The 12924-nt window shown below is 31.8% G+C and overlaps 1 protein-coding gene across 3 annotated transcripts in view; it reads right to left on the bottom strand.

Moving 5' to 3' along the window:
* Window positions 1-2928: 2928 nt before the first annotated feature.
* Window positions 2929-12924, bottom strand: part of sytl3 (synaptotagmin-like 3) — a 33776-nt gene continuing 23780 nt past the window's right edge. The window contains exons 9-11 of one of the 3 annotated variants that reach the window (XM_061986984.2): window positions 4958-5128; window positions 4788-4871; window positions 2929-3219 (exon numbers count right to left, since the gene is read on the bottom strand). In XM_061986984.2, the coding sequence (XP_061842968.2) occupies window positions 4836-4871; window positions 4958-5128 (207 nt within the window). In that variant the 3' untranslated portion in view covers window positions 2929-3219; window positions 4788-4835. Of the gene's footprint in view, window positions 3220-4323; window positions 4465-4787; window positions 4872-4957; window positions 5129-12924 lie in introns of those variants that run through there. The other 2 variants (XM_061986982.2, XM_061986983.2) reach the window with 2 other exon arrangements.

Below are 12924 nucleotides of genomic sequence, written 5' to 3' on the forward strand. Positions count from 1 at the left end.
TCCACTATGGACTGGACTCTCACACTATTATGTTAGACCCACTATGGACTGGACTCTCACTATTATGTTAGATCCACTATGGACTGGACTCTCACTATTATGTTAGATCCACTATGGACTGGACTCTCACTATTATGTTTGATCCACTATAGACTGGACTCTCACACTATTATGTTAGATCCACTATGGACTGGACTCTCACTATTATGTTAGATCCACTATGGACTGGACTCTCACTATTATGTTAGATCCACTATGGACTGGACTCTCACTATTATGTTAGATCCACTATGGATTGGACTCTCACTATTATGTTAGATCCACTATGGACTGGACTCTCACTATTATGTTAGATCCACTATGGACTGGACTCTCACTATTATGTTAGATCCACTATGGACTGGACTCTCACACTATTATGTTAGATCCACTATGGACTGGACTCTCACTATTATGTTAGATCCACTATGGACTGGACTCTCACTATTATGTTAGATCCACTATGGATTGGACTCTCACTATTATGTTAGATCCACTACGGACTGGACTCTCACTATTATGTTAGATCCACTATGGACTGGACTCTCACTATTATGTTAGACCCACTATGGACTGGACTCTCACTATTATGTTAGATCCACTATGGACTGGACTCTCACACTATTATGTTAGATCCACTATGGACTGGACTCTCACTATTATGTTAGATCCACTATGGACTGGACTCTCACTAATATGTTTGATCCACTATAGACTGGACTCTCACAATATTATGATAGATCCAATATGGACTGGACTCTCACTATTATGTTAGATCCACTATGGACTGGACTCACACTATTATGTTAGATCCACTATGGACTGAACTCTCACTATTATGTTAGATCCACTATGGACTGGACTCTCACACTATTATGTTAGATCCACTATGGACTAGACTCTCACTATTATGTTAGATCCACTATGGACTGGACTCTCACTATTATGTTAGATCCACTATGGACTAGACTCTCACTATTATGTTAGATCCACTATGGACTGGACTCTCACACTATCATGTTAGATCCACTATGGACTGGACTTTCACTATTATGTTAGATCCATTATGGACTGGACTCTCACACTATTATGCTAGATCCACTATGGACGGGACTCTCACACTATTATGTTAGATTCACTATGGACTGGACTCTCACACTATTATGTTAGATCCACTATGGACTGGACTCTCACTATTATGTTTGATCCACTATAGACTGGACTCTCACAATATTATGATAGATCCAATATGGACTGGACTCTCACTATTATGTTAGATCCACTATGGACTGGACTCTCACTATTATGTTAGATCCACTATGGGCTGGACTCTCACTATTATGTTAGATCCACTATGGACTGGACTCTCACTATTATGTTAGACCCACTATGGACTGGACTCTCACTATTATGTTATATCCACTATGGACTGGACTCTCACTATTATGTTAGATCCACTATGGACTGGACTCTCACTATTATGTTAGATCCACTATGGACTGGACTCTCACACTATTATGTTAGATCCACTATGGACTGGACTCTCACTATTATGTTAGATCCACTATGGACTGGACTCTCACTATTATGTTTGATCCACTATAGACTGGACTCTCACAATATTATGATAGATCCAATATGGACTGGACTCTCACTATTATGTTAGATCCACTATGGACTGGACTCTCACTATTATGTTAGATCCACTATGGATTGGACTCTCACTATTATGTTAGATCCACTATGGACTGGACTCTCACTATTATGTTAGATCCACTATGGACTGGACTCTCACTATTATGTTAGATCCACTATGGACTGGACTCTCACTATTATGTTAGATCCACTATGGACTGGACTCACACACTATTAAGTTAGATCCACTATGGACTGGACTCTCACTATTATGTTAGATCCACTATGGACTGGACTCTCACTATTATGTTAGATCCACTATGGACTGGACTCACACTATTATGTTAGATCCACTATGGACTGGACTCACACTATTATGTTAGATCCACTATGGACTGGACTCACACTATTATGTTAGATCCACTATGGACTGGACTCTCACACTATTATGTTAGATCCACTATGGACTGGACTCTCACTATTATGTTAGATCCACTATGGACTGGACTCTCACACTATTATGTTAGATCCACTATGGACTGGACTCTCACTATTATGTTAGATCCACTATAGACTTGACTCACACTATTATGTTAGATCCGCTATGGACTGGACTCTCACTATTATGTTAGATCCACTATAGACTGGACTCACACACTATTATGTTAGACCCACTATGGACTATACTCTCACTATTATGTTAGATCCACTATGGACTGGACTCTCACACTATTATGTTAGATCCACTATGGACTGGACTCTCACTATTATGTTAGATCCACTATGGACTGGACTCTCACACTATTATGTTAGATCCACTATGGACTGGACTCTCACACTATTATGTTAGATCCACTATGGACTGGACTCTCACAATATTATGCTAGACCCACTCGATGTCCATTATATTCGGTCTCCCCTAGAGGTGGGGGGTTTACCCACATATGCGGTCCTCTCCAAGGTTTCTCATAGTCATTCACATTGAGTTTTTCCTTGCCCTTATGTGGGCTCTGAACCGAGGATGTCGTTGTGGCTTGTGCAGCCCTTTGAGACACTTGTGATTAAGGGCTATATAAATAAACATTGATTGATTGATTACTTTCATAATTATCAGTGGTACGGTACTTAAACTTACCTTTAATCTTTTTTGATCTAATACTCTATATTAAGGCCTTGATTCTTTCAGTTATGAGGGGGGAAAAAGTAGTTGTAATCTGATGTAATAAGACATATTACAATTTTGTGGGTGCGTGTGCAACTGTACACTGTATACAGTACATCATTTTAAAGCATCCAGTAAACTCCTTGGAAAGTTTTCCACAAAAGGCTGATATTGATTTTATTCCAAAACACTATTTACAGCATAAATACGCATACATGAATGTTCATGTAAAACACGTAAGACATGTTTATTATTGTTATATTCTTCTTATGTGCCTGCCACCACTTTAATGGGCGTCAGCACTTGCTGGGTTCCTTTTAAAAGTGTCCTAATGTGGAAGTTTTGCCTTTGCAAATGGATTTTCAGCGTGGTGAATTAGACTTCTAAACACAAACACACACACAGAGAGAGAGAAACAAAGAGAGACAGAAAGAAATAGGCGTTGGTTGTTATTAAACATTTACACTCATTGCTTTGATTAAAAGCACACACAACATGCAGGCCAACAGACATACACCCATCAAGTCTATTTATACCGTCTACTTAGTGTTTGTATTCATGGGAACATACTGCATTATTTTATTCTTTATACATTATTTGGACTATTTACATTTTTTTCCCCCCATCCTTAGTTATAATCTAAAATCATACAATTTACTACCATGATTCTTAAGCCAGTTAGCCAGAGGTGGGTAGAGTAGCCAGAAATTGTACTCAAGTAAGAGTACTGTTACTTTAGAGATTTATTACTCAAGTAAAAGTAAGGAGTAGTCACCCAAATATTTACTTGAGTAAAAGTAAAAAGTATGTCGTGAAAAAACTACTCAAGTACTGAGTAACTGATGAGTAACATACACACTCATATCATATATATATATATATACACATACATTGATATATACAGTATATAATTTATATTTATTTATTTTGCTGTTTTTGTTTACATGTTAAAGGTGTTTTAATGAATATACATGCATGTTTAACATATAGATTCCTTTCTTTCATGAAGACAAGAATATAAGTTGGTGTATTACCTGATTCTGATGACTTGCATTGATTGTAAACAGACAGTAGTGCTGATAACGTCCACGTTTTCAAATGGAGGAGAAGAAAAGTTCCTCCTTTCTGTCTAATACCACATGAAAGTGGTGGGTTTTTGGCATCTTATTTGTCCAGCTTCCATATTCGTTTTTATACACTTTACAAGAAATATATTGGCGGCAAACTCCGTAGCTTGCTAGCTTGTTTGCGCTGGCTTTCGGAGACTCTTGTTTTGAAAGCGCAGGCGCGACGGAGCGGCACTTTTATTGTGAAGACAGGAACGTCCTCATGTGCGGTCAGTCTTTAGGCTTTTGACGGGATGTACGGTTGAAATAAAAAAAGGATCTTTTTTCCTTCACACTTTTGATTGATTGATTGGAACCTTTATTAGTAGATTGCACAGTACAATACATATTCCGTACAATTGACCACTAAATGGTAACACCCCAATAAGTTTTTCAACTTGTTTAAGTCAGGTCATGTGACCGCCTGGCTTTGTTTGATTGGTCCAACGTCACCAGTGACTGCATCTGATTGGTGGAACGAAGTGAAACGTCACCAGTAAGGCAGGCACTTTGAAGGTCTGTCTGACAGACCAAAACAAACAAAGCGTGCATTAACAGATCGATAAAAATTAGTATCGAGTAGCGAGCTGAATGTAGATAAAAGTAGCGGAGTAAAAGTAGCGTTCCTTCTCTATAAATATACTTAAGTAAAAGTAAAAGTATGTTGCATTAAAACTACTCTTAGAAGTACAATTTATCCCAAAAGTTACTCAAGTAGATGTAACGGAGTAAATGTAGCGCGTTACTACCCACCTCTGCAGTTAGCACATAAAATACCACAATTAAAATGTATCTAATACATATTTTGTATGCACAGTAGCTGGATATAAGTGCAAAATGCTCACTTTGACTGTTGAAGCTGGACTGAATTCTGTGTAGAAGTTCTCCTCCATTCAATCCACAGCGCCTCCCTCTGGACACTCTCTTTGCTGCAGAAACAGAAGGCCATTCTTTTCACTTTTCACTGATGAATACATGTTGTATGGTTAAAATGTTGTTTTGTTCACTGCTTTACCTGTGGACACAGTGGGTACCAGTTGAAGCGCTGGAAGTCCTGGCCCTCAAGTTGCCATCCGTCCAATGGGATGAGGACCTCGCCCAGAAAAACTTTCCTGTGCAGGGTTCCTGAATGCCACACGGAAGCCTGCAGTCTCTTTCCAGGCAGCAGGTGGCGCTCTATGTGATACTGTTGAAAAGCACATCAATTAATGGACGTTTACCAGGTTCATTAGGGCCACGCTGAAAAGAAAATAAGTGTATTAAAATTACAAGAAAAAACCCGTAACATTATGTAAAATGTTCACAATAAGTCTGAGAAAAAAAATTGTTATATCGTTATAAAAATGAAGTCGTAAATTTACGACAAAAAAATAATAATGCAAGAAAAGTCGTGATATCATGAAAGTAATTTTTCCGAGATAACAGTCCTAACATAAATAATTAAATAATAAAGCTGCAATTTTTTTACAAGAATAAAGTCATTAGGAAAAGTCTTGAAGTTCAAAAGATGTGAGAACAAAGTTGGAAGACTTTGTTTTGAGAAAATAGTCCTACTGTTTACGACTGAAATCAAGTTGTAATGTGCTTGGGATTCGAGGCATACACTTCGTAAAAGCTGAAAAAAGTTGTTATGCTAAGAAATTGGAGAAAAAAAAGTCTATATTAATTCAGAAAAATAATGAAGTCGTTATTTTAAGTCCTAAATTTATGACAAAAAAATAATAATGCAAGAAAAGTCGTGATATCATGAAAGTAATTTTTCCGAGATAACAGTCCTAACATAAATAATTAAATAATAAAGCTGCAATTTTTTTTCCAAGAATAAAGTCATTAGGAAATGTCTTGAAGTTCAAAAGATGTAAAAGAAAAAATCGTACATTTACGACAAAAAAATAATAATGCAAGAAAAGTCGTGATATCATGAAGTAATTTTTCCGAGATAACAGTCCTAACATAAATAATTAAATAATAAAGCTGCAATTTTTACAAGAATAAAGTCATTAGGAAAAGTCATGAAGTTCAAAAGATGTAAAATAAAATAAAAAGTGAGAACAAAGTTAGAAGACTTTGTTTTGAGAAAATAGTCCTACTGTTTACTACTGAAATCAAGTTGTAATGTGTTTGGTTTTCGAGGCATACACTTCGTAAAAGCTGAAAAAAAGTTGTTATGCTAAGAAATCGGAGGAAAAAAAAGTCTATTATAATTCAGAAAAATAATGAAGTCGTTATTTTAAGTCGTAAATTTACGACAAAAAAATTATAATGCAAGAATAGTCGTGATATCATGAAGTCATTTTTCCGAGATAACAGTCCTAACATAAATAATTAAAAAATAAAGCTGCAATTTTTTAACAAGAAAAAAGTCATTAGGAAAAGTCATGAAGTTCAAAAGATGTAAAAGAAAAAAAGTGAGAACAAAGTTGGAAGACTTTGTTTTGAGAAAATAGTCCTACTGTTTACTACTGAAATCAAGTTGTAATGTGCTTGGGATTCGAGGCATACACTTCGTAAAAGCTAAAAAAAAGTTGTTATGCTAAGAAATTGGAGAATAAAAAAGTCTATAATAATTCAGAAAAATAATGAAGTCGTTATTTTAAGTCGTAAATTTACGACAAAAAAATAATAATGCAAGAAAAGTCGTGATATCATGAAGTCATTTTTTCCGAGATAACAGTCATAACATAAATAATTAAATAATAAAGCTGCAATTTTTTTTACAAGAATAAAGTCATTAGGAAAAGTCATGAAGTTCAAAAGATGTAAAAGAAAAAGTCGTAAATTTACGACAAAAAAATAATAATGCAAGAAAAGTCGTGATATCATGAAGTCATTTTTTCCGAGATAACAGTCATAACATAAATAATTAAATAATAAAGCTGCAATTTTTTTTACAAGAATAAAGTCATTAGGAAAAGTCATGAAGTTCAAAAGTTGTAAAAGAAAAAAAGTGAGAACAAAGTTAGAAGACTTTGTTTTGAGAAAATAGTCCTACTGTTTACTACTGAAATCAAGTTGTAATGTGCTTGGGATTCGAGGCATACACTTCGTAAAAGCTAAAAAAAAAAGTTGTTATGCTAAGAAATTGGAGAATGAAAAAGTCTATAATAATTCAGAATAATAATGAAGTCGTTATTTTAAGTCGTAAATTTACGACAAAAAAATAATAATGCAAGAAAAGTCGTAATATCATGAAGTAATTTTTCCGAGATAACAGTCCTAACATAAATAATTAAATAATAATTCTGCAATTTTTAACAAGAAAAAAGTAATTAGGAAAAGTCTTGAAGTTTAAAAGATGTAAAAGACAAAATCGTACATTTACGACAAAAAAATAATAATGCAAGAAAAGTCGTAATATCATGAAGTAATTTTTCCGAGATAACAGTCCTAACATAAATAATAAAAAAATAAAGCTGCCATTTTTTTACAAGAATAAAGTCATTAGGAAAAGTCATGATGTTCAAAAGATGTAAAAGAAAAAAAGTGAGAACAAAGTTAGACGACTTTGTTTTGAGAAAATAGTCCTACTGTTTACTACTGAAATCAAGTTGTAATGTGCTTGGGATTCGAGGCATACACTTCGTAAAAGCTAAAAAAAAAAAAAGTTGTTATGCTAAGAAATTGGAGAAAAAAAAGTCTATAATAATTCAGAAAAATAATGAAGTCGTTATCTTAAGTCGTAAATTTACGACAAAAAAATAATAATGCAAGAAAAGTCGTGATATCGTGAAAGTCATTTTTCCGAGATAACAGTCCTAACATAAATAATTAAAAAATAAAGCTGCAATTTTTAACAAGAATAAAGTCATTAGGAAAAGTCATGAAGTTCAAAAGATGTAAAAAAAAAAGTCGTAAATTTACGACTAAAAAATAATAATGCAAGAAAAGTCGTGATATCATGAAGTAATTTTTCCGAGATAACAGTCCTAACATAAATAATTAAATAATAAAGCTGCAATTTTTTTTACAAGGATAAAGTCATTAGGAAAAGTCATGAAGTTCAAAAGATGTGAGAACAAAGTTGGAAGACTTTGTTTTGAGAAAATAGTCCTACTGTTTACGACTGAAATCAAGTTGTAATGTGCTTGGGATTTGAGGCATACACTTCGTAAAAACTAAAAAAAATTGTTATGCTAAGAAATTGGAGAAACAAAAGTCTATAGTAATTCAGAAAAATAATGTAGTCGTTATTTTAAGTCGTAAATTTACGACAAAAAAATAATAATGCAAGAAAAGTCGTGATATCGTGAAAGTCATTTTTCCGAGATAACAGTCCTAACATAAATAATTAAAAAATAAAGCTGCAATTTTTTTACAAGAAAAAAGTAATTAGGAAAAGTCTTGAAGTTCAAAAGATGTAAAAGAAAAAAAGTGAGAACAAAGTTAGACGACTTTGTTTTGAGAAAATAGTCCTACTGTTTACTACTGAAATCAAGTTGTAATGTGCTTGGGATTCGAGGCATACACTTCGTAAAAGCTAAAAAAAAAAAAAAGTTGTTATGCTAAGAAATTGGAGAAAAAAAAGTCTATAATAATTCAGAAAAATAATGAAGTCGTTATTTTAAGTCGTAAATTTACGACTAAAAAATTATACTGCAAGAAAAGTCGTGATATCATGAAAGTAATTTTTCCGAGATAACAGTCCTAACATAAATAATTAAATAATAAAGCTGCAATTTTTTTACAAGAAACAAGTAATTAGGAAAAGTCTTGAAGTTCAAAAGATGTAAAAGAAAAAATCGTAAATTTACGACAAAAAAATAATACTGCAAGAAAAGTCGTAATATCATGAAGTAATTTTTCCGAGATAACAGTCCTAACATAAATAATTAAATAATAAAGCTGCAATTTTTACAAGAATAAAGTCATTAGGAAAAGTCATGAAGTTCAAAAGATGTAAAATAAAATAAAAAGTGAGAACAAAGTTAGAAGACTTTGTTTTGAGAAAATAGTCCTACTGTTTACTACTGAAATCAAGTTGTAATGTGCTTGGGATTCGAGGCATACACTTCGTAAAAGCTAAAAAAAAACGTTGTTATGCTAAGAAATTGGAGAAAGAAAAGTCTATAGTAATTCAGAAAAATAATGTAGTCGTTATTTTAAGTCGTAAATTTACGACAAAAAAATAATAATGCAAGAAAAGTCGTGATATCGTGAAAGTCATTTTTCCGAGATAACAGTCCTAACATAAATAATTAAAAAATAAAGCTGCAATTTTTTTACAAGAAAAAAGTAATTAGGAAAAGTCTTGAAGTTCAAAAGATGTAAAAGAAAAAAAGTGAGAACAAAGTTAGACGACTTTGTTTTGAGAAAATAGTCCTACTGTTTACTACTGAAATCAAGTTGTAATGTGCTTGGGATTCGAGGCATACACTTCGTAAAAGCTAAAAAAAAAAAAAAAGTTGTTATGCTAAGAAATTGGAGAAAAAAAAGTCTATAATAATTCAGAAAAATAATGAAGTCGTTATTTTAAGTCGTAAATTTACGACTAAAAAATTATACTGCAAGAAAAGTCGTGATATCATGAAAGTAATTTTTCCGAGATAACAGTCCTAACATAAATAATTAAATAATAAAGCTGCAATTTTTTTACAAGAAACAAGTAATTAGGAAAAGTCTTGAAGTTCAAAAGATGTAAAAGAAAAAATCGTAAATTTACGACAAAAAAATAATACTGCAAGAAAAGTCGTAATATCATGAAGTAATTTTTCCGAGATAACAGTCCTAACATAAATAATTAAATAATAAAGCTGCAATTTTTACAAGAATAAAGTCATTAGGAAAAGTCATGAAGTTCAAAAGATGTAAAATAAAATAAAAAGTGAGAACAAAGTTAGAAGACTTTGTTTTGAGAAAATAGTCCTACTGTTTACTACTGAAATCAAGTTGTAATGTGCTTGGGATTCGAGGCATACACTTCGTAAAAGCTAAAAAAAAACGTTGTTATGCTAAGAAATTGGAGAATGAAAAAGTCTATAATAATTCAGAAAAATAATGAAGTCGTTATTTTAAGTCGTAAATTTACGACAAAAAAATAATAATGCACGAAAAGTCGTGATATCATGAAAGTAATTTTTCCGAGATAACAGTCCTAACATAAGTAATTAAAAAATAAAGCTGCAATTTTTTTACAAGAAAAAAGTAATTAGGAAAAGTCTTGAAGTTCAAAAGATGTAAAAGAAAAAAAGTGAGAACAAAGTTAGAAGACTTTGTTTTGAGAAAATAGTCCTACTGTTTACTACTGAAATCAAGTTGTAATGTGCTTGGGATTCGAGGCATACACTTCGTAAAAACTAAAAAAAAAAGTTGTTATGCTAAGAAATTGGAGAATGAAAAAGTCTATAATAATTCAGAAAAATAATGAAGTCGTTATTTCAAGTCGTAAATTTACGACAAAAAAATAATAATGCAAGAAAAGTCGTGATATCATGAAAGTCATTTTTCCGAGATAACAGTCCTAACATAAATAATTAAATAATAAAGCTGCAATTTTTTTACAAGAATAAAGTAATTAGGAAAAGTCTTGAAGTTCAAAAGATGTAAAAGAAAAAGTCATAAATTTACGACAAAAAAATAATAATGCAAGAAAAGTCGTGATATCATGAAGTAATTTTTCCGAGATAACAGTCCTAACATAAATAATTAAAAAATAAAGCTGCAATTTTTTTACACGAATAAAGTCATTAGGAAAAGTCATGAAGTTCAAAAGATGTAAAAGAAAAAGTCATAAATTTACGACAAAAAAATAAAAATGCAAGGAAAGTCGTGATATCATGAAAGTAATTTTTCCGAGATAACAGTCCTAACATAAATAATTAAATAATAAAGCTGCAATTTTTTTTTTACAAGAAAAAAGTCATTCGGAATAGTCATGAAGTTCAAAAGATATAAAAGAAAAAAAGTGAGAACAGAGTTGGAAGACTTTGTTTTGAGAAAATAGTCCTACTGTTTACTACTGAAATCAAGTTGTAATGTGCTTGGGATTCGAGGCATACACTTCGTAAAAGCTAAAAAAAAAAAAGTTGTTATGCTAAGAAATTGGAGAATAAAAAAAGTCTATAATAATTCAGAAAAATAATGAAGTCGTTATTTTAAATCGTAAATTTACGACAAAAAAATAATAATGCAAGAAAAGTCGTGATATCATGAAAGTCATTTTTCCGAGATAACAGTCCTAACATAAATAATTAAAAAATAAAGCTGCAATTTTTTAACAAGAAAAAAGTAATTAGGAAAAGTCTTGAAGTTCAAAAGATGTAAAAGAAAAAATCGTAAATTTACGACAAAAAAATAATAATGCAAGAAAAGTCGTAATATCATGAAGTAATTTTTCCGAGATAACAGTCCTAACATAAATAATTAAAAAATAAAGCTGCCATTTTTTTACAAGAATAAAGTCATTAGGAAAAGTCATGACGTTCAAAAGATGTAAAAGAAAAAAGTGAGAACAGAGTTGGAAGACTTTGTTTTGAGAAAATAGTCCTACTGTTTACTACTGAAATCAAGTTGTAATGTGCTTGGGATTCGAGGCATACACTTCGTAAAAGCTAAAAAAAAAAAAAGTTGTTATGCTAAGAAATTGGAGAAAAAAAAGTCTATAATAATTCAGAAAAATAATGAAGTCGTTATTTTAAGTCGTAAATTTACGACTAAAAAATAATAATGCAAGAAAAGTCGTGATATCATGAAAGTAATTTTTCCGAGATAACAGTCCTAACATAAATAATTAAATAATAAAGCTGCAATTTCTTTTACAAGAATATAGTCATTAGGAAAAGTCATGAAGTTCAAAAGATGTAAAAGAAAAAAGTGAGAACAGAGTTGGAAGACTTTGTTTTGAGAAAATAGTCCTACTGTTTACTACTGAAATCAAGTTGTAATGTGCTTGGGATTCGAGGCATACACTTTGTAAAAGCTAAAAAAAAAGTTGTTATGCTAAGAAATTGGAGAATAAAAAAAGTCTATAATAATTCAGAAAAATAATGAAGTCGTTATTTTATGAGAGTACCGTCATATCATAATAACAAGAAAATCGTAAAGTTTCCTGAATAAAGTTTTAAAGTCCGACAAAAAAGTGATAGTTCAAGAAAAGTCGTAAAAAGTATGAAAAATATTTTTTTCTGGGATAAAAGTCCTAACATTACAAGAATAAAGTTATCATTTATTACGAGAATAACATCATAATGTCATTAGGAAAATGAATAAAGTTAAACATTTATAAAAGAAAAGTTGTAAACTTTTTTTGTTGTTGTTGAGAAAATAGCCCTACTGTATATTATTGAAATAAAGTCAAAATGGTATGAGAATGGAGGCAGAGGTTGAAAGTTGGAACGTTAAGAAACTGGAGGAGAAAGTCCATGTACCGTATTTTTCGGACTATAAGTTGCACCGGCCGAAAATGCATAATAAAGAAGGAAAAAAACAATATAAATCGCACTGGAGTATAAGTCGCATTTTTTAGGGAAATGTATTTGATAAAAGCCAACACCGAGAAAAGACATTTGAAAGGCAATTTAAAATAAATAAAGAATAGTGAACAACAGGCTGAATAAGTGTACGTTATATGAGGCATAAATAACCAACTGGTATGTTAACGTAACATATTATGGTAAGAGTCATTCAAATAACTGTAACATATAGAACATGCTATACGTTTACCAAACAATCTGTCACTCCTAATCGCTAAATCTCATGAAATCTTATACGTCTAGTCTCTTACGTGAATGAGATAAATAATATTATTTGATATTTTACGCTAATGTGTTCATCATTTCACACATAAGTCGCTCCTGAGTATAAGTCGCACCCCCGGCCAAACTATGAAAAAAACTGCGACTTATATTCCGAAAAATACGGTAATAATCCTGGGGAAAAAAGTTATAATTTTCTGAAAATCCATAGGGACAAAAAATTGTGAAATTAAAGTTTTAAAGTTACGACAGAAAAGTAATGCAAGAAAAGTCGGAATATTATCAAAAAAGT

Source organism: Nerophis lumbriciformis, linkage group LG26 (assembly GCF_033978685.3).
Source record: "Nerophis lumbriciformis linkage group LG26, RoL_Nlum_v2.1, whole genome shotgun sequence".
NCBI classification, from domain to species: Eukaryota; Metazoa; Chordata; class Actinopteri; order Syngnathiformes; family Syngnathidae; genus Nerophis; species Nerophis lumbriciformis.